Source organism: Papilio polytes, unplaced genomic scaffold, assembly GCF_000836215.1.
Source record: "Papilio polytes unplaced genomic scaffold, Ppol_1.0 DF822289.1, whole genome shotgun sequence".
Lineage (NCBI taxonomy): Eukaryota > Metazoa > Arthropoda > Insecta > Lepidoptera > Papilionidae > Papilio > Papilio polytes.
In genome coordinates this window covers 1,692,614-1,714,216 of record NW_013526915.1, presented here as the reverse complement: position 1 = coordinate 1,714,216, position 21,603 = coordinate 1,692,614, and the positions used below count along the sequence as shown (strand labels likewise).

Genomic DNA, 21,603 nt, shown 5'->3' with positions numbered 1-21,603 from the left:
TTACACATTTCAAAAAATCTATACTAAACAATAAAAACCCCAAGATTTTTTTTTAAATAATTACACTTATCCCAATATCTATGGTCGCAGAAACTAGGAGAAAATAATTACTACGTTTACACTCACAATTGAATAAAAAGATAGATTGACACGAATAATAAAAAAAATCATATTTTTCCACTAAAAATAAAAGATTTTTTATTTTCTTTTATTATCTTTGACATGATTAAATATGCTCGTGTATAAAAGATTTGATTACACAGAGATTTAAAAAAAAACTTGATTGTTGAGCAAATACAACTAGTCAAAACGTGTCAGTTGCGATTAAATGACAATTAGTAGAGGAAATGAATGTTCATTTAAATCTTATCCTAAATATTACATATATTGAAAGAGTAATAATTATAGAATCGAATTCGACTACTCATTTTTAATCTGTACAAGATAAGCCATAGAGCATGCAGGTCGATACAGCCTAAAATAATTTCTTCCAAGAGTATTCAATCACTACATGGAAAATTTAAAAAGATTTAAAAAGTAGTAAAATCCGAATTACCAAAGAAAAAGGTGCGTTATTTTTTGTTAATAAGACGATTTAATTAAATGAATTTATTGTCAGTATGTTTTATATTTTGTATGAAAAAAGCAACAAGTTAATTTTATTATTTTGATGGTATAAATAAAATATGAGGTAGGGTAAATACTGTTTGAATTACTATTTTGCTTTATACAAGAAAACTTATTTTTATTTCGAAAAAAATCAAGCACATAGGTCATAAATACTAATTTTGCAAATCATTTTAAAAATGAAGTATTATTTTCATTTGTCAACAGAATAAAATTTTAAATCGTTAATTATTAGCTACATAGAGGAAAACACTACAGTGACCCTTCAACCCTGTGGACTCTGAATGTGTGAAATTGTGATAAATATATTACAATAAACCCTTGTCCTACCAAGAAGCACAGATGTAACTATCAAATTAATATCTGTGAAAAAAAAATCGACGCTCAAAGACGTCTTAACCTCCCTCTCTTTCGTTCTCAAACTTGTACCATCTCTTTTCTCTTTCGTGTAACGAAATGAAAACGAAACGCGACCTTGAAAATGAAATCACGTTAATTTTTACTTTACCAAATCTATTCTAAAAGTTATATATTTAATGAAATTGACAATTAAACATTAATTTAAAGAATATTGACTAATGATAAAAAAAAAACATAATAAATAATAATCTTTGTAAATACATCTGTGCTTTTTTGGTTGCAAATCGAATCTTACCATACTTAACTACAATAGAAGAAATCTTAATTTTAAAGAAGTAAACACTTTGAACTACGGTACAATACTAGTGAATTACTTTTATATTTTTATTAATTACCTACTGTATACTTATGTACAAGATTTCAAAAATCTCAAAGGATTAGATCGGGACAAGATGTGTGTCCGTTTTTACTCACAATCATTTGGCACAGTTTATATTGAGCGATCTTGCACCAAATAATTATACAAATGCAATACAGGGCTATTTTGCAAAAGATATCTTAAAAGCATTTATTCTCGAATATTAAAAAAAAGTTGTCGATACGCAGTTGTGGGTGGGATACCGAATGAGGTCCTGAGTACTTCATGGTTTCTTTATTTATTTAAAAAATCTAGGAGCCTTACAAATAAACGCGACATAAAGTTAAACTTAGGAATAAACTGAGTATAAAAAAATATTAGTACAAATTTTGCTTATACTCAGTTTATTCCTAAGTTTAAAATACCGCATTTAATTGTAAGGCTGTAAATGTACAGATTATTAATAAATAAATACATATGATCTGGAACAATTGTAAAATAGCCTTATATATTTCGCATTATTTTGTATAATATACTCTTCTTGTATGTAAAACAATGAAAATTGACTAAATAAATAATATTTAAGTAACATATAAATTCATTTGTCTTTGTAATTGTACTAGTCTTAAATGAAAACCGATTTCTAAAATCTAATAATTCGTATGGGATAATACAGTTGCTAATAAAATTTAATTTGGAAATTATTTGATAAAAGCAATTGCATGTTATAGGCGTTTTACTATTTTATATTTTCACACACTCACTGCTGCACCGAGTCGTTAATTGAACACTAAGGGAGACCCTTAGTGAAGAGTAATTGAATGGATCAGATTCTCTAGAAACTTGTAAATAATTGTGCATGCGAAATTGAGTCTTTCAATAACATACACTACATTACTTAAAAACAGATTTTTGTACTAAGTACAGTACAATAATCTGTTTTTAAGTACAGTACCAACTAAGTACAGAGCGGAATGTCCCTAGTTTTAGGTTTGGTAATGTGTATTTTGTTTTTAATTTTAGTATAATTATTAAAGAGCCCCTCCATAATTATTAGGAATTCGTTGCACTATCAATGATATTACAAAGAAAATTGTTATATGTTTGAAACAACCTTAATCATAACGTTTTATTCAGGAGTTTTGTCGTTGAAAAATTTTAGCCAGTGACAATTTTAAATCTACTAACGCCCTGGGCGATATTTACAACGCCCCTATTTTATCAGGTTTTGTAAGTAAAAGGAAGTGACGCCTTTTTAACCGCCCTGGGCAACCGCCCAAATCCTCCCTAACACGGGCACTGATTTTATGATTAAAATGACCTCTATTCGAATTTATTGTTTTTTCCGTCGATTTCTTTTTAGATTCCGATTCTTTTGACTACTTTTATAATAAACAATTCGTAGTAATCATGATTCAAGTTTTAATTGAATTAGATCATACATACTAAAACTACAATATCTAAATTTTTATATGTTAAGAATAAAAATTGTTTTGAGCTAATTACTCTCGAAGTGAGAATGACGTAAGTATAAATTTATATCTTAAAGACAATTTGTATAATATATAAAATTGTCGATTAATAAGTGGTGTTTTAATTCATTTTTTTTTTATATTTTGTTGTAATTCTAAGGTATTTTGAATTGCGTTTCCATTCATTGAACAATTTAAATTATTGTTTACTAGAGTTTTTTGTATTCATACTTTTAAATCGATTTTCAACTTTTCATTCTCAATAAACATTCAATTTATAAATGATATGTAAATCAACATTCCTTTACCTTTACAAACAATCCAATATATAAACAAGTTATATTTCATATTTTATATTAATGTTTTATGTTTCAATTTCAAAATAAACGCAATCAAAAATACCAAAGTCGACAATAAAAAAACAACAAAAATTATTATAAACAGCAACGTGAAAATTAAAATTTCATCGTTTTACTACATTGATTTTAGATTTACTGAGAATTTTAACTAATTTTCGGCGTTTTAATAATTAATAGAAAAAAATAATAATAAAATAAATATAACAATCGCTGTTAAATATGAAAAAAACTTTCAAATACCCTCTTAGAGAGATAGTTTAAACCAATTTTAGAAATCAACAAGCTTCAATGATTTAAAAAAAAAATCCCAAAGATAAAACAGAATAAACCAAATTATAAAGAAACTTAAATTCGTTAAAATGTCCCTTATAATCGAAAACAATTCTAAATTCAAAAAACATAACATAACGTAACCGTGTACATCACTATCCTAACATATTACATATTGCCATCTCTCTCAATCTCTCCAAACAAAACAAAGACAACAATATGTAGTGTTATGACAGTGAAGCCAATATATAAAACTACACGTTACACCTCAGATAATAGAGTCGTATTTTGTCTACAGGTAAAAAGTGTACCTTATACCCGAGGCAATAGTTGTATTTCGTTTACAGGTAAAAAGAGTATACTTTAAACAGTAGAGTGGTGTTTGACCTGTATGCGAAAGTGAACGTTATATCTGAGAACATAGAGTTGTATTTTATCAACAGATAATAAAGGACTTTATACCCGTGACAAGACAGTCGTGTTTTGTCTTCAGATAAATAAACTGAACCTTACACTCGAGACAATAGAGTCGTTTTTCATTAAAATAAAAGTGAACGATTGATACGATGTACGTACAAGCAAAAGTGAACTTTATACCTGTGACAATAGAGTCGTTTTCCACTAAAATAAAAGTGAACATTTGAGATACGTTTGAGACATGTTGTACGTACATCACGTACAAGCAAAAGTGAACTTTATACCTGAGGCAATAGAGTCGTATTTGTTCTATAGGTAGCAGTCGTTAGGTCAGTACACCCAAGCGACGGGCACCCACTGCGGCGCGGTGCGGAGCCGCGCGAGCGCCGCCTCCAGTTGCGCGAGCGTGTCGTCGATGTCGTTGTTGACGATGCAGAGGTCGAAGTGATGTCCGTACGTACGACGGAGTTGTTCAGATTCACGTACTAACACTTCCAGGGAACCGTCGTACTGGAATTTATTGAAAATAATCGAATTGAATATAGAATTGATTGAGTAATCCTAACAGGTGAAATACTAAGAATCGCAAAAAAGATTTATAATGTTACTAGCTGTAGACCGCTGTGTACGCGCGAAAGACTTTACCATTACCTTTGTAATGGTAAAGTCTTCATCAACTTGCTCTTGTCCCTACAGAGGGTCTGTAGAGTATATACTGCTCTTCTATACATTTCTACAAATCGTTATATTTGAATCAACTCCCTTCTTAAGCATATTCTCCTTCACATAATCCATCCAAACATTCTACGATCTTCCTCATTCATATATCCTCTACTTTTGTAACCATATTTAAATTTAATACTGTCTTATTTATATCATCATCTCTTATTACATTCATAATACGCAAAGCTTTGCCAATTCAGAAAAAAAGAAAACCAAGTCAAATAAGAGTTGTTTACATTCACATCAGATGTGACTGTTTTAAAGCAAAAATTACTTATTGGACATTTTGGTGGGTCTACTGAGTCGAATTCGACAATCAACAACAATCAAGAAACCACAAGTTCGGTGTAGAACGTTCTAGAAGGACTCACGTCAGCGACGTTGTTGAGCGGCGGCGCGGCGACGAAGACGACGTAGGGCGCGAACTCGGCCGAGCGCAGCACCTTCAGCGCCTGCGGCTCCACGTCCAGGATGGCGACGCGGCGCTCCGCGTGGATGCGCCGGATCGTCTCCAGCTTCGTGCCGTACATCGCGTCCTCGTGCGTGCCTACAGTATGGAACTACAAATTACTAACGAGGAAAAACCCTCAAAAAATCATAAAGTGGCAGACGAGCAAATCCACCTGATACGACCGCTGCCTACAAACATCAATTGCAAGTAAGATGTACATAAAGGGGTTATTTCCCCTTCTTCGTCTTTGCTAACTCCAAATTCGCTTTCTCTTTTCAGCCTTGTATAAATGATGGAAAGGGGAAGGAATACGTGGAATTGCACATACTTCATAATATTGCAGCACATTCGTTCGAAGATGTTAAAGCGGACTCTGCCACTGTTAAAACACTGTCGGCTGCGCGCGGACTTATCTTGCGTCTGAATACTAAAGGTTCTACACATGACAGACTTTAAATCGGCCGACAGTTTAGTCTATTCAAAACCATGTAAAACAAGTTCGGTAATTCGCGTATCTTTCATCTTCTTGTACCTATTAAGTCTACTCCAAGTGTAAATTACTTGAAAACGGTAAAGATAGTAAAGACAACAAAAAACTCATTAAATAAAAGTAATGTGTAAACATTACATAAAGAGGTTATATCTTACCATATTCCAAATATTCATTAGCAGCAATATCCGCCATCATCTCCTCGTGGGTCACGAAGTAATAATGTCTGCCGTTCTCTTCATCAGGTCGAGGCGGACGAGTTGTATCTGAAAATGTTATGTTAATATTTGTCACATCAAGAATTCAATACTAAAATATCCGCTAATAAAAGGAGCAAACAAGACACGTCTTTTATAAAGTTATAGTAACATTTAGATTAACTAAATTATAACAGATAAAACTAAAAATACATGATTACCGCATGTTAATTTTAAGAGCGTGCGCACCTTTTGACTACAAAATCGCACAACTGTTTAGTCTTGCTTTGGTTCCTATGAGCTGATATGAAGGTACACTACTCGATATTTAGTTGTGCAACTAAACAGTTGAATTGGCTGCGAAACAATCGACAATCGCATAACGATTGTGCGATAGGTTATTAAAGGTGCACCCGCTATAAGTCAAACTCTATCAATGTATCTTGTAATGTCCGATTATTTTGTGAAAATGATACCGATATTTTGTGACACTGATACCGATATTTTGTGACACTGATACCGATATTTTATGACATTGATACCGATATTTTGTGACACTGATACCGATATTTTGTGACACTGATACAAATATTTTGTAAGACTGTCATTGATATTTAGCGACATAATTAAGCGGGATTATCGTCTATACAAGTCTATATCGTAGTAAAACTCACGCGGTATGGGATACGCGTACTGGTCGGGGTGTCGCGCTATCAGGGTGTTCTTGATGTGACGTCGGCCGACGCCGTGCGCGCCCAACAGCACTATCGTCTTCCTCTGGAAAGCTGCGAAAAATACAAATTAACACTATCATATCTAGCATTTATATTACATTGACTGTTCTATTATGTTAAAATTATTATCATGATAGATGTCGACTGGGACTTTGTCGATGAAAACAAAAGTAGCTTAAACTATTCCCGATAATTTCAGCTATTTTTCATTAAACCCCCGTGTATATAAACCGACCCTTTCGGCGATTAGTAGGAACAAGCGCGGTTACAAAAACAGACATACATTTCACATTTGTTCACGAAATATGATTTTTTTCTCTCAATATAACGTACAGACACTTCAATTTTACTGTATATATACTTACATGGTAGTTTAACGACTTCTTCATAGGTCACCACGTCCAGTTGATCAAACACTGCGTTATGCTTCGCAAGATATTTATCCTTAGATTGTTTCTTCTTGCGTCCGAATATCGAACAATTGACTGAAACAATTGTTTATTCAAATTATTATCTTTGATATAAACTGCAGGTTCAAAAGTAATTAGAAATGACTAGAATTTAAACAAAAAAGTAATAATATTGTTCATTTAAGCTGATAGCTACTTTAAAACACTGTATATTTAAGAGCCAACTACTTTGAACAGTTTTAATTTTGTTTTTATACAGAGTTCACGCTAAAATGAACATTGAAGTACTTTGAAATACGAAAGTATTCGGTTACATAGAATTTTGAATTTACATTTGAAGTATTAAAATTACTAGGTAGAAGTTATATTGAATTTTAAATTATTACGAAGAAAAACTACCAAATACGATTTTCACTACTCAAAATATGTACTAAAACACAATTGGATTTGTAATAGGGTTAGTTATTTGATATTTCTAGTCTATACAATAACTATATCAATCGGAAAATATAAACTCGTGTTACACAAATGAATAATAGAATGTGTAATTATTAATGTAATGTGTACTGGTTCAAAATATGAGTACTAACGTCATAAAAACGTATTTAAGAAAGTCATAAAGTCTCATGATAAAGTACACAATCCAGTCTAGTGGACCTTTAAGTTTAAAGGTGTGAGTAGAGTGAAGAATCGTGCGCTGTTAGCTACAACTGCCAAGCTATTGTGTAAAAAGTATACATAAGTCTGTTACGTATCTCTTATACTTCAGATACCAGATCGATTAACTCGTAAAACAATAAATTAAAGAAATTTCAGAGTACATTATTGTATTATGTTGAGTGTATATTCAGCATTTTAACATAATGTTTATTTAAATAAATTGTATAGGTAACAGTAATTTTGATTATTTAATTTTCAAAATGTTGGATTAACAATGTATAAAAGTGTATAAATTTCATACAGTGTATATTTTATTTCGAATGTTTTATTTAAAATGTATACTTAACAATAACATTTAAATTAAGTTCTCTAATATCTATTTACAACATTGATTTTGTTAAGTGTCGTGTACTTTAGTGTCATGAGTATAGTTGTTAATCGATTTGGCAAAGAATGTATACATGTATTTATACAGTGTATAATTAAAGTTTTTGAAGGTGTACCTGTGTTCTCGCAGCCGTCGGTGTGCGACACGCAGCCCTCGGCTCCTAGCCGCACAACATTACAACACGGGTCATGCACACGCCAATGGGAACACCGTTAATGAGGCAGGGTTGCTACATCGATACCATTCGACACGCATAAGGGCAACGCTCTGAGATTGTAGTTAAAAATCATTTTATAAAATGTAATGAAAACAGCTTTCACCCGCGATTTCGTATTAGCGGTATAAAAAAAACAAAATAAAGTATTCAATGTGAATTCCATACTATCCTCTACATCTATGGCAAATTTCATCGAGATCGATTCAACAGGTAAGGCTACAACCTCTAATAAATATCTATCCATCAAAACTTTCGCATTAGTAAGATATCTATATTAAAACCCCTTTGAAAAATACCTTTCAAGCAATGAACAATCAAAATTGAACTGTATTTTTTTAAAGTACAAAGATAATAGCAATGGAAAACTGGAAACGTCAAAATTAATTTCAAATTAAACAATGCTAGTAGTCACGTATAAAATTGTGAATTATCTATATGAATCTCAAAGCATTACCCCACTTGAACTAGAATAGACTCATGTCAAGACTGTACAAATTCCTTCAATCCAGGTAACAATAACATTTAACGTACTTGTTGAAGCAAATACTTCTGTCTACTAAATAGCTTTCGATTTTTTTACATTTGTTTTTACAGATATTTTCTTTACATTTTAAAGGACTCTATACCATGCACAAGAGGATATATTTCTTATTATGGTCATACGGAGATCGTATTTTAAGCATAAAATAATGAATTTACGTACCAACTGTTGGTCCAATGTTAATTTGAAACGAAAACACACAATGTTAATGACATGATAAATCAAAACACTCCAAACACTATGCATGCATTAGAACAAACTGGCGAAAGAACTCAACACAATTAAACGATTAGACGATTCAGTTCAAAGTTTTCAGAAGACCTCAAAAACAGTCTTACGTTAACATAATTAAAGTTTTATCTTTAGAAAGCAAATTCACCACTTATTTAAAGCCACTATGCCAAAACCAAAGGTCACAAGGAAAAAGAAAACCGGTAGGAAGTGGGATATGGTTAACAATAGGAAGACGGAGGCCAATAACAATGATCAAACCTTCATATGCGTTGAAAACCTTGCTGCAGAAGTTAGTTGAGTCTAGTATAGAAAAGAAAGAGAGAAAGAAGAAATCGTATACCTTGATCGGCGTTAGAGCGTTCAGCAGCGGCACAGGCGGCACGCCACTCCTGTAGCTCAGGGCTGGGCACGAGGCCAGCAGAGCCCCCTGCCGCGTCTTTACGCGCCTGCCACCAGTGAGAGTCATCCTTGCTTATTATCTGTAAAACGAAGAAACAATAAATACAAGTGTCAATATTAAAAAAATGATAAAAGAAAAAAATAAAGTGTTTACCTGAAGTATATCTCCAGTGTTGAAGGAAATACCGGCTTGAGCGCACGGGATCAATTCATCTTCTAAAGGATCGTAATCAAATTGCGCTCTCACAAATATCTAAAAAATAATTATAATGTAAAAAACCCATTTTGTTTATAAAAACACATGCAATTTGCAGGATAATAAAATATGATACATCTACTAAATTTAATGAAAATTTAATTACCTTTTAACATCAAATTAATTTAAAAACTACCTTCAATACCTACATATACTACAGATAGTCTAAAACTATTGTTTACCAAAAGCATACAAATCAGAATAAAAGAAAGAAGTCACAAACATTATTATACTGATGCATAAATCAATATGTTGAAACAAAATGGAAATAAAAGAAAATCAACTGTTACAAAGAATAAAGAAACAGTTATTAATGATGTAGTGAAGCCATGGTAAGAACAACAAGCGCACAGAAACGCAGATCTTCTCGGGGACGCGCAGCCATGCCCGGGCGACGTAAACAACACAACATAACATAAACTTTATACGACCAACATAAAACAACATAAAGTAGCGACTGCTCCGTCTCCAGCTACTTACTAGCACGGGCGAAGGCTTTATCCGGAATAGCTAGTTAGGAGGGAAAAATATAAAATTTTTATTTTGTTTTTATTATCACCGATTTGATTTTATGCTTCCAGGACAAGCATTTAGCAGTTATTTATGTGCGCTTGTCGAATCTTTGTACTACGCTTTAAGTTTCTGTTAGTTTGAAGCAAGCGTTAATCACACTTCTAATTTCAAACATTCAAGTAAACCCAATACAAGATTATCTGTTACTATGAGCATCGTCAGAGTTGCTTCAGTTTAAAGGAGTGTTGCAATCGATAGAGTAAGCGTTCAGTCAACACACAGCTCTCTAAGGGGTTCAAAACTTAATTAGATTAGTCACAAAGAGAAGTGAAGCTTACCTCGCAAGGTGGCGGCGCAGAGCGATACGATGGTACGATCTTGAAGGTCACCGAGCCACGGGCCTCACGCTGTAATGTGCAAATACGTTGATTAATAAAGGGCTTCTACTATCAACCCACTTGTACAAAACATATTGTTATCTCAGTCTTTTCAAAGAAAAAGAACGCAAAAATCACGCGACAGAAACCGAGGTCAATTCAGAACAATCAAACATTACCAAATGGAAAGAACCTTTCTACTTGTAAAAGTGCATACGGATAAGACAAGAATTTAATTGACGGATGATTTGACATCAAGGTTCATCAAAGAAACATCAGGAATCTAATGTCTACTGACTGAATGATTATCTAAAATCCGCCTTACCAACATCCGTTGCAGTTGAGCTACGGACTGGTTGGCGACAGGAGTACCGTTAATCTCCCTGATCTCATCTCCCACGTGCAGCGTCGCCTGCCGGTGTATCATGCCGCCGTGCATGATGCGTGCTACGATGCAACGACCGTCGTCAGCTAGCTTCAGCGTTATGCCCTGTAATAATCGTTACATTCGAATTCCGCTCGATAGTTGGAATCCGATCAGCGCTGAATATAAATGAAGCTGTTTAAAAACACCGTTAGTAGAGAGAAAATTAGGATTTTTAGTAAGTCGGAAATCTCTTATGAGTAAAAATTAGATTGAAACATGTCAGATTATGATTGGTATATTAAAATAAAAAAAATTGATAGTGAAATATCTAATAGTAATAATTGTTAGTCTGTTTGATAAAATACCACCAGTGTATTACAATCTAAAATAGGATGTACTATTGGGAATAGAACACTTCGAGATTGAATCACATTCAAAGGACGTCATTCAATTAATTTATTGGGCAACTGCAATTTCGTCGTGTTAAAGACGTCCGATTCTAATTGAAGCTATTGCCTATATATGCCTTCATTGAATAGGGTACGTTGGTTACACTAGTTACAGGCTTTCATGTAAAGTGGGTTTCGAATTGCAGTATCTGTTTACAATTTGAATGGTGGAGTGGAAAACGTACCTACTGAGATAGATATTTAAGAAAGCGAACGGATTTTTAGAAAATAATTGTATGGCTTGCATTCATTCGTCACAAAGACCATTACATGTTCAATTATAGACTTGTCAGTAAATTATGTGTTCTGTTCTAGCTCAGTTTGCTGATGTTAGCAGATGCTTTTACCATGGGCTCATCGGTGTTCTTCTGGAACTGCACGAGGCGCACCCTGGTCACGTTCTCAAACTCTGGCTCGGTGTCGTCGTCGTCGTCCTGCGCGGGGGCAGGGGCGCGGCCGTTGACAGGCGGAGGGGACGCGCGCAGCGACTCCTCGCCGTACACCTCGCGCGCCACCACGTCGTGCGCCTGAAGCAACGCCTGCAAACAAACAATTAATTCAACGATGTACCTTGTGTTTACACCATACTCCGTTTGTTTAAGTTCAACACATTTTTACACAGATAGGTCTGAATCGTAATTAAACGTGAGAGCGTTGCACTCTGGATTACATTTACACTTATTTTGTTTTCATTACTTATATTTATTTGCATTAATAGTAGGTGGCAAGGTTCATATAACATCTAGTAAACCTTGAGGCTTGGTTGAGGTTCTACTAAAGGAATATTCGAAAACAAAACTCTTTGTCTACTTTACATTTTGCTCTACGTTATCACCTGTTATGTAAATAATTGCTTCTCAGATTCTCTTTCCCAGATTGTGCATTGGACGGACATAATTCAAATTGTGGACGTACACACGGGGGAATATTCGCGATATTTAAGCTACGATATTGCACTGATCCAGTAATCCGCGGAAGCCAACATCGGCCGCGTGGAGCGCCCTCGACACTCGCCCGGAAAATACGCAGCGCAATAAAACGATCATTATACCGGCAAAGGATTAGCTCCCGCTCTATGTAAAATATTGCTACTAGAATATACTAGACTTTTAAAAAGTTGAACATTTTCAAGCGTATCAAGTACACAAACTGATATTTCAACCAAATCCACTATCAAATACCCTTTACCCTTACCTTACTCATTTTTGAACCTTACTTCTTGTTACTAAAGAAGTTTGTACTCTAGTCATTCTTTAAATAAATAATACTTCCGATATTCTCGTTGGCAGATTTTGTAATGTCGTTGAATTTACATTTTCGTCCATTATTTTGGCTGCATGGAGATGTAGAAAGGCGAGGCTAATCCGATCATTTACTAAAATTTAAGCACCTTGTTGTAGAGTAGCAGAAGGTTTTGCCGATAAAAAATCTAAATTTTATGCATAAAATTTTATTTGGAGATTTTATACCGTAATCGTCGGCGACTTGTCGTTACAAAAATTTTTAATACTAAACGTGACTGCTGCATTTTACCCATCGCTAAAATCAACAACATTTGAGCTTTAAATTTCACATTTGTAGTGTATTACAAAACTTCTGTTATGAACAAAAAGTTGAGAAAAAAACACAAATTTAATATTTCCTCCATCAATCTTTCGTGCTGACAACTGAATAAGTGCACTTCGAACGGACACTTCGGACCACGCATAAAGGATAGGGATGATGAATTGATAGTGATATTTCGTACCGAAATATACAAATGAAAGGTTATAATGTTGAAGATATTCTAATCAGTTATGTAGACTAGAAAGTGATTGCTGAACAAACACTCATTCTAAAACAAACCGTTACTGCTCTGATTAAAACTAGCTAACACAGAAATTGTATTGGTAAAATCGAATGCCAACGAACACTGCTTAGCAATAGATATATCCTTTATGGAAAATTCTGGAATATCTCGTTTGTTCATCTACACATTTATGTCAATAGCGTGCCTATCCTTAATACAGCCGAGATAAATACATTGCGGTACAATGGGAAACTTGTTCGGGCGTATGAAAGTTGTAAAGGGTAAAAATCTTCAAGAATATGATACAAAAGCGTTCTGTTGTAAATAAGAACCTTTTTCACTAAGAGACATTTTCTATGAGCAATATATTTTATCATAACCAGCGGAAATATTATCAGATCAAGTTTCCACTGGTACTCGCCGCTCGACTGCTCATAGAAATCGCACTCTCAAGCAGACGTACGGCTTGTTTCTTAGTGAAAAAGGGGTCTAAAGTGGAAGTTGTGGGCAAACTATTATGAGTTCATACAATGTTCATTTGATTTAGGAGCATGTGGGGTCGTGACAAAAACAAGGAAGTTTATCATAGTTCCAACCAGGGTAAGGGGACAGGCACTTTTCGAAGCATACTGTGCCAAGTGCTACATAGTGTATTTAATATAATGTGCCATTAGCTTCAACTATAAAAACAAAACACAAACAAAAAAGTCAAAGAAAACAAAACACAACATAATTGCGGTAAAGTTTTTTTTCACTGTCAAAAACTAACAATAAAGTGCTATAGAAATACGTCGGTATGTAAAAGAAATCTATTTAACAAAAGTTTTACAAAAATCTTTTTACCATAAACAATTAGAATCAATTTTTGTATTTATTGAGCTGACAATTTTCATCATATATACAAGTAGATAAATAACAAAAGAATCGAAGTCTTCCCATGAGATTTTCATATCGTAAGGAAGGTAACAAACCGTAGTAATGCGACTCTCCGTAGAGCCCATGCGATCCATAAAAACACATTATATCTTCGAAAGGGCTCCCAACTAAATCATCTTGTTATCTCCGAAATCTGAGACCGTATATAAAAACGTAGCTATATTACCTAAATGTTCATCATTACAGCAAAAGGTAGGCAATTCTTCTTATTATATCTTTGACCTAACTCATTTTGAATTATAGGAAGCAAAGAAAAATTATTTTTATCACTAAAGAATCAACTTCAGTTTAAATTAAAACGTGTCATAACTACATAGAAATTTTAACTAGAACTTGCAGATTATGGTTTTTATTTTAGGGAAATAACCTATTGCGTTTTTAAAACATCATCAAGTTTCATACATATCCTAGCACTGGTCGAAAATTATAGAACACAACGAAAAAAAAAACTAAATAGGTGCACCATGGAATTGACGTTATAATAGCAGTCAAAATTAGTCGATGACGTTAAACATTAAAAAAATGACACTTTGATGCATAAATGTTCGCCACCTCTGGCCTAGCAGTTTATGTCTTCATAAAGGACACAATGTAGTTTCATTTTTATAATCCTCTAGTGCCTACTAGATACAACTCATAACTTAAAGCTTAAGATTGTAACTCAGCGTAGAGCGTAATATTAAGTCCGTATATCAAACGGTTAAAGCTACAGCCGCTAGACCCGAGCTCTGCTATCAGATTACTAATTCCTGTTTTATTACGAGACACGAGCAAAACCGACGACACCCGAAATTAATAGTTGCCAACAAATTAACTTGCAACTGCACTAAATTCAAAGATACGAAACGTCTTATAAACATAGTGCCATGTTTCAGTTCCACAATAACGTTAAGTTTGTAATTATCAAAGTACAAAAACATATTGGAATTCTTCTTGATAAAATACATGAAAGACTGTTCAATAATAAAACTAGGGAAAACTTATAGATCTATGATTCATGTTCAGAAATGTCACTGACTACGTAATTAATTAACGTCCAACTGGAGCATACCTCCCTATAATGAACTCGCACGAGCGTGCAAATTAATATTATTTATCGACTAATCAATAAATATCTACCTTATATGTGCTTGAAGTTTTACTGTTTAATCTGTGTTTCAAGTTTTTAAAAGAAAAGTTTACCTGCCTGATATTTCCGACAAGTGTATCACGTCACGTAATACAACTGAGTCGTCGATACAAAATTCAGTGAAGGAATATCGATAAGGCATTTCATTATACGCAAGATGCCTAGTGTTGTGCGTTTCATGACGCAAAAACTTGCGCCTTATCTCAAAATGACGGGCCATTGTACAAGTAGTAAAAGAAAACTGTTGTAAAAATTAGCCATAAAACAGAACATGAAAAGTAAATTCGTTATCTGACCGCGCTTAGTGTCGTTTGGTTATTCTAGCAGTCCCTTAGTGTCGATTGAAGACTAAGGAACGATGTAATGGTGACGATTAAAGAATAGTGTGTTAGTTACATTACTATTAGAAATAGGATTATATAAAAAAAAGAGTACAACTACTTCTAAATTTGTTGAATTTAAACTTCACTATAAACTACATAACTGAACGATTTCAATACTTAAAAACCTTGAGTTACTAAGGCTCGAAACTACATTGAAGGCACTTATACTTTCCGGAATATACGCCAGGAAATTTTACAAGGAACATTAATGGCAGACTCACATTAAAAGTTATTATAACTTAATGATAATGAAGCAGAAATGACTAAAGCATGTCTAACTAAAAGCTTCTAGTGTCTCATGAAAATATCTCAGAATAATATTGTAAAATTTAGACAATTCAATAAGAAAGGTACATTTTATGATTCATTTAAGAGTCTAACTTTTAATTAAAAACATCAGTTATTCTATTTTGTTCACAATTCAAGACGAACAACTGAAATTTTAACAAACGAAATATGTCTTGTTATAATTAGATTAAAATAGTTTTTGAACAAAAAGAAATCATAAAGAATAACTTTGCCATAACCGTATTTTTAAATAAATAAAAAAAAACTAAACAGTAAGAAAAAATTTCACATTACTTTACACTTGTTCTCTGCTTACTTTATTAGTTTTGTAAAACTTGTTAAATTCAAACAAATAGTGCAGCATTTAGTTTATTTTCTTTACCACAGTCTCATATTTCATTTCTTTTTACTTTATTCATCCGATCCTAATCTACATAAGCTTCGATTCCTAAAATACAGAACTAAACATAGTTTCACTTTTTCTATTTAAAAATAACAAATTGATTTTGCATCACTATCGTAGTTGTTCCAAAATGTCACCTTTATTAAAACTTATAAATAATCGCTTTTGTATTACTTAGTAAAACAACTAAGATATTAAGCCATTTGAATAATAAATTCAGTTAAATGATTGATGATATTCTCGAGATCGATTTAGACTCTTCGATATTTTCTCAAAGTCGAGTTTAGACAAACAGCTATGGACTGAACTTTTCATATAATCTGATCAAAACATCCTAACTCTCTAATATTTTTATACAAAGTGTAAGCCATACAAGAAATAGTTACCCAAAATGTTAATAGAATTTCCCTTTTACACGCGTGTGTAATATTTCAAACAGTGTATATTGTTTTTAAAAGGGCTGATTTGAGGTTGTTTTATCAATCACTATGATGATTTATGAAGATATTTATCTGGTATTTTATTCGGGATCTATTAAGATTTCGTACAGAGTGCTTTATTATGTAAAATTGTTATAATTACGGAAAAGAATGGAAAACGAGATTTCCAATCTTTTTATCTAAGTGTAATAATGACGATGTCCTCCATGACGTCAGTGACAAACCTATCTCCGAGAATACGTTAGATGACCATCAAATACGTACTTAGTACTGAATACCGTCGCTACTCTAACAGTAACAAAATTAAACGATCCAAAATGATCAGATCTTTTACAACGGATATCTGCGAATAAAAAAAGAAGTTACATTAAAGAGTAAAGTACAATTAAAATGAAAACTTTTGTTAGGTCGTAGTTAACGAGACGTGCCGTGCAATCAACCGGAAACTAAAATACTGCAGTTGCTTTCAGATATTGTTGCATCACGCTTCATCAGTTTTAATGCATATTGTGCAAATCCTTTGAAAAAACATTTACAAGCTATTCTTATTTGATATTTAGATAAGTATTCAATAAATTACAATATATAAGAATTAAAAAGCGATTTTGGGCGTTTAAACGCTTGGTAATATCAAACATTACCTTACACTTTTTACATAAAAATAGTCAATTAAAACAACAATTTTCCCTCTGAAAGTAATTAAAATTATTTCGAGTTGTCTTTGTCATGCACAAAAAAGCGACGCAATACATTATAAGTAAATAAAATTGTATTCCAACAAGCGAACAGAAATGGAATATCAAATGTACATTAAATAAGAGAGAGCCGACATGAACATGTGTGCATTCGATCGCCGGTATCCTTTATGTAACGTATGAAAGGATACGAATGATGTATTAAGGCCATTTTACACAGAGACATCTTCACTAGTCTCCGAAGATTCTATCAAGAGTACAAAGATAGACATTATATGCTAAATTAAATTTTTAGACTAAAACAAATTTAATAAATCTCTACGTTTCAATACACTATTTTAGAACTAACAAAAATGATAAAAGTCTTCTTTAATCTTCAATTTATAGAAAACAGAGCACTCGGAGTAACATAATAGCTTGATTGACACATTTATAAGCAAATCTTTCAATCTCTTAAGATAATTACGAACGTATAAAGTAATCGGATAAGCCATCAAGCAACGCTTACAGATGTATATTTAATTTCCTTGTATCCTTTTATGTTAATGTTAGTCGAGTCTTCGCTGTAACATTATCCTTTATTTGTAACTGAGCCATACTCGTATGTAGATATATTAAAAAATCTTTGTAAATGAATTATTTCAGGAGATTTATCAAGTATCATGTTGACATGTCTTTTGAGTGTTTTGCAGTGATGACATTTTTAAAACCTCTTCTATCAGATGTAACATTAACTATAGATTTCCGTCTCTTCTAGGTCATGTAGAAACCCAGTACTGGGAGTACTGATGTGTTCCTTTGTATATGGAAGGGGTTTTAGTGAGACAATCCTTACATAACCCTGTCTTTCTCCAAAAAGGCAGAGTAATCTTTTGAACATTTTCCTCGCGGTACCAAAAAAGCTATAGACTTTGCGTCTCCAAATATAAAACACTTTTGTAAAATAAGATTAATTATCAAGTGACATGGGCTGAGAAGTCTTTGATGTTAAACGCCATATATTTTTCAGGAACACGTCCCAGAAATGATGCTTGTCGCGCCCTCGCGTTTATTCGAAACATAAACCTTTAATGTACGCCGAGGAACAACCCTAATAGAATATTGTTGCCGAAATTAATTCTTGGAACACATTGCCTTTGATCTAACGTTAAACATCTCGAACGAATGACTGAGCATTATTACAATATAACTGAATGAACATGAACTAAAAATAATTCAATGATATAGTAAGTGCTCGCTTTTAAGTACTCAAGAAATTGATATAAGAATATACTCGTAGTATAAGATAGCAGAATACAGTTGCTTTGGTTAAAGACGTAAAGCACGTCTGGTTTTCTTCATACCTGACAAGGAGGCTTGGTAGTTGCTTCCGTAAATGAACACTGAATGCTAATGCAAACACCAGATACATTACATAAATAAACTCAGTTTAAAATCTACTTTAGAAAAAGCTCGTTTTCTGAACTCCAACCATTATTTGAAACTTTCTGTTACATACCAATCATTTTTCAAATAAACAACATTTCAAACACATCATCATCGTCATCATCTTCCTCCTTATCCTACTCCAAAGGGTCGGCGCAACAGGTTTTTGTTCTCCACATAACTCTATCATACCTCATCTCAGTCATCACTCCCTTTTTGATCATGTCACCTTTCACGCAATCCATCCATCTCTTTTTAGGTCTACTTCAACAAACATTTCAAACACAAATTCGTTTAATAGTGTAGAAAGGGATGTAAAGATTCAAAATTAGGTAAATATCGATCTATAGAGCGAGTTTGAAAGCTGTTAATAATAATGACTTGGCTCTAGTCCAGTTAAACATTGTTGCCAATTAGTGGAGCGGGGATTTTAACTGTCAAAATACATAACATCTAATTATCAACTAAATTCTTTATGTGCTACAAAATAGACCCGCAGGCCTCTATTTCGAACACAGTTTTTGCAATTGATGTTTACTGCTGCATAATTTGTTTGATACAGGAAATATGAGACATTAGTTCAGCCTTTCGGGGCATTAAGACCTTTAATACAAACACCCATAATGTAATTGATAATTATATATCTTAGGGCCTGTCCAACCACTGATAGAGGATTAGGTAGCTTAAAAATGATGTCACTGTAAGATTGAGTACCAAAATCTGATGGATACGATACGTTGGATTGTTATCTTTCAATTTACAAGTATTGGGCCTCTCGCCCTTAATATCGTAAATCAAAACTGCTTACATCAGGCTGCTATACCCAGAGTTCAAGTTGCTATGATGGTTGCTAACCTTGATTAGGAAATGGCACGAATAGAAGAAGAGCATCGTAAACATTAAAGCCAAAATGATATTTAAATAACTACAAATGTATGCAATTTAATGCATAAAATCGCATCACAAAATAGCCAACTATTCCGATTCACTCAAGATTGAGATTACAAAGCAGAATCATGACATGGAACGAATTGCAAAAGCAATTTGCGAGCAAGCGCGACAGAGGACAGCACTGGCTGGTGCTGACGCCGTGGAAGAGGATTAACGCGTAATAAAAACTGACATATGAAAAAAACTACACAAAAAAAAAGCACAATGAGAAAATATACACGATGCAGTTACAAAGAACATACAAATAAACCTGCATGTATGTATTAATTATTCCTTGTTGTTTGCAATTTAATTATTAAAATAAATACAGTTATGTCAATAAACTTCGTGTTTGATAAAGGATTTCCATTTGGCTCAGTACTGGCATACTTCTTACGCTTCATAACATCCATACAATGCATAATGCTTTTATGTTTATCTTAATCTTGCTCTGCTATAAACTCGAATTGATGGTCATTTGTTGAGTGCATTCAGTTACTCGCCAAGGATTACAACAAAAAAAATTGTTCACCGATATTACAGTGCTTTAAAAATAAATATTAAGGAAATAATGAAGAAGCCAAAGAGATTATATGTGACGAGAAATCACATTGAATTAAATACACACATAAAGGGTAAAACCCGGCGACTGGTTGCTGTCGTAGCGATAACGTAGGATTACGTCCTGATGCAGGTTTAAACAGGACTGTAAATAAATAAAACATTATCTATATGTGCTTGTGGCTTAACGTTTCGACCAACCTGCACAAAGATACTTAAGCCTCGCTAGTTAAAATGGTAAATTTATTATGAATCGCAATAGAGAATAAGCGTCTTAGACATGTCGAATAATTTGCAAATCTTGCTTACAGTAGAGGATTTTACATTTATTAATTCCTTTCTAAGTTTTCAGCTTGCGTCTACTTTTAACACGACTAAAATAGCTATCAACATCATTCCACTTCGGGATCTCAAAAAAATTCAACAAGCAATAAGGTCCTATAATAAATCTACAACAAAACATTTTATAATACAGTTGGAACATTCGTGGCAGCCTTTGTGATCAATCTAGTTCATCTGACATGCAAGTGACATACAAATTCCATTAGATAGAAGCAGCATTCTGTCTAAACCACAAACTATTGAGACAGTAGATTCGATCCACCTTGGATGTCGGTTGCAAGTCGACGTGTCCAATCACGGTATTGAAGTCGTTATCATTACATAGATCAATCATAATCAGAGAAGACATGGAAAATCTTTAATTTGCAAACCACGTAACATCTATAAATTCATTTCAACATATCACAGAATTTTATTATTTGTACAAACTGTTTCTGTCTTCGCCTTCACGTGAATGTGAAAAATCATTCAATTTTAAAAAGCCTCTCAAGTATTATGACACGGCTTATCCCCAGTGTCACAAAGTAACTTTTCCCAAACCGTCTTATCTCTCACAAACTTCTACGAGTACTGCTGACAGGATGATAGGTGAGGATTATGAGGAAATGCGAGCAAAAGTACACAAATTGAATAATATTCTTGTTTGGACTTTTGCTAATTTATTCAGAATAAATATTGTAACTATTGTATGACATTTATTTTATATTTCTTTTATATTATCCGTTGCCTTTGATTATTTACTGTCACACTTAGATTCTTTAATTGTCACTAACAGAGTCGCTTAATGTAGATTTCTTATATTAGTTTTTGAATTTACTCGTTACATACAAAAATACAAATCTTCTTTATAATATTAGTACAGACACAATAAGGGAGACCACTTAACTTTTGAGTGCAGATATTCTATTCATAGAATTGTAACATTACGTAACAAAAGACTTCACGTCAAGATTTAGAATATTGTAAATTCTACAACAGACGCTGTCAAAGTTATAAATAAATGGGAAATAGCA

General features: G+C 33.2%; 1 protein-coding gene across 2 annotated transcripts in view; it reads right to left on the bottom strand.

Moving 5' to 3' along the window:
* Positions 1–2,444: 2,444 nt before the first annotated feature.
* LOC106106294 (peripheral plasma membrane protein CASK) overlaps positions 2,445–21,603 on the bottom strand; it is a 102,194-nt gene continuing 83,035 nt past the window's right edge. The window contains exons 8-18 of one of the 2 annotated variants that reach the window (XM_013286855.1): positions 11,617–11,808; positions 10,779–10,943; positions 10,415–10,483; positions 9,462–9,560; positions 9,249–9,387; positions 8,032–8,076; positions 6,824–6,943; positions 6,399–6,509; positions 5,686–5,793; positions 4,958–5,133; positions 2,445–4,373 (exon numbers count right to left, since the gene is read on the bottom strand). In XM_013286855.1, coding sequence (XP_013142309.1) covers positions 4,194–4,373; positions 4,958–5,133; positions 5,686–5,793; positions 6,399–6,509; positions 6,824–6,943; positions 8,032–8,076; positions 9,249–9,387; positions 9,462–9,560; positions 10,415–10,483; positions 10,779–10,943; positions 11,617–11,808 — 1,404 coding nt within the window. In that variant the 3' untranslated portion in view covers positions 2,445–4,193. The remainder of the gene's footprint in view (positions 4,374–4,957; positions 5,134–5,685; positions 5,794–6,398; positions 6,510–6,823; positions 6,944–8,031; positions 8,077–9,248; positions 9,388–9,461; positions 9,561–10,414; positions 10,484–10,778; positions 10,944–11,616; positions 11,809–21,603) is intronic. The other variant, XM_013286856.1, reaches the window with a different exon arrangement.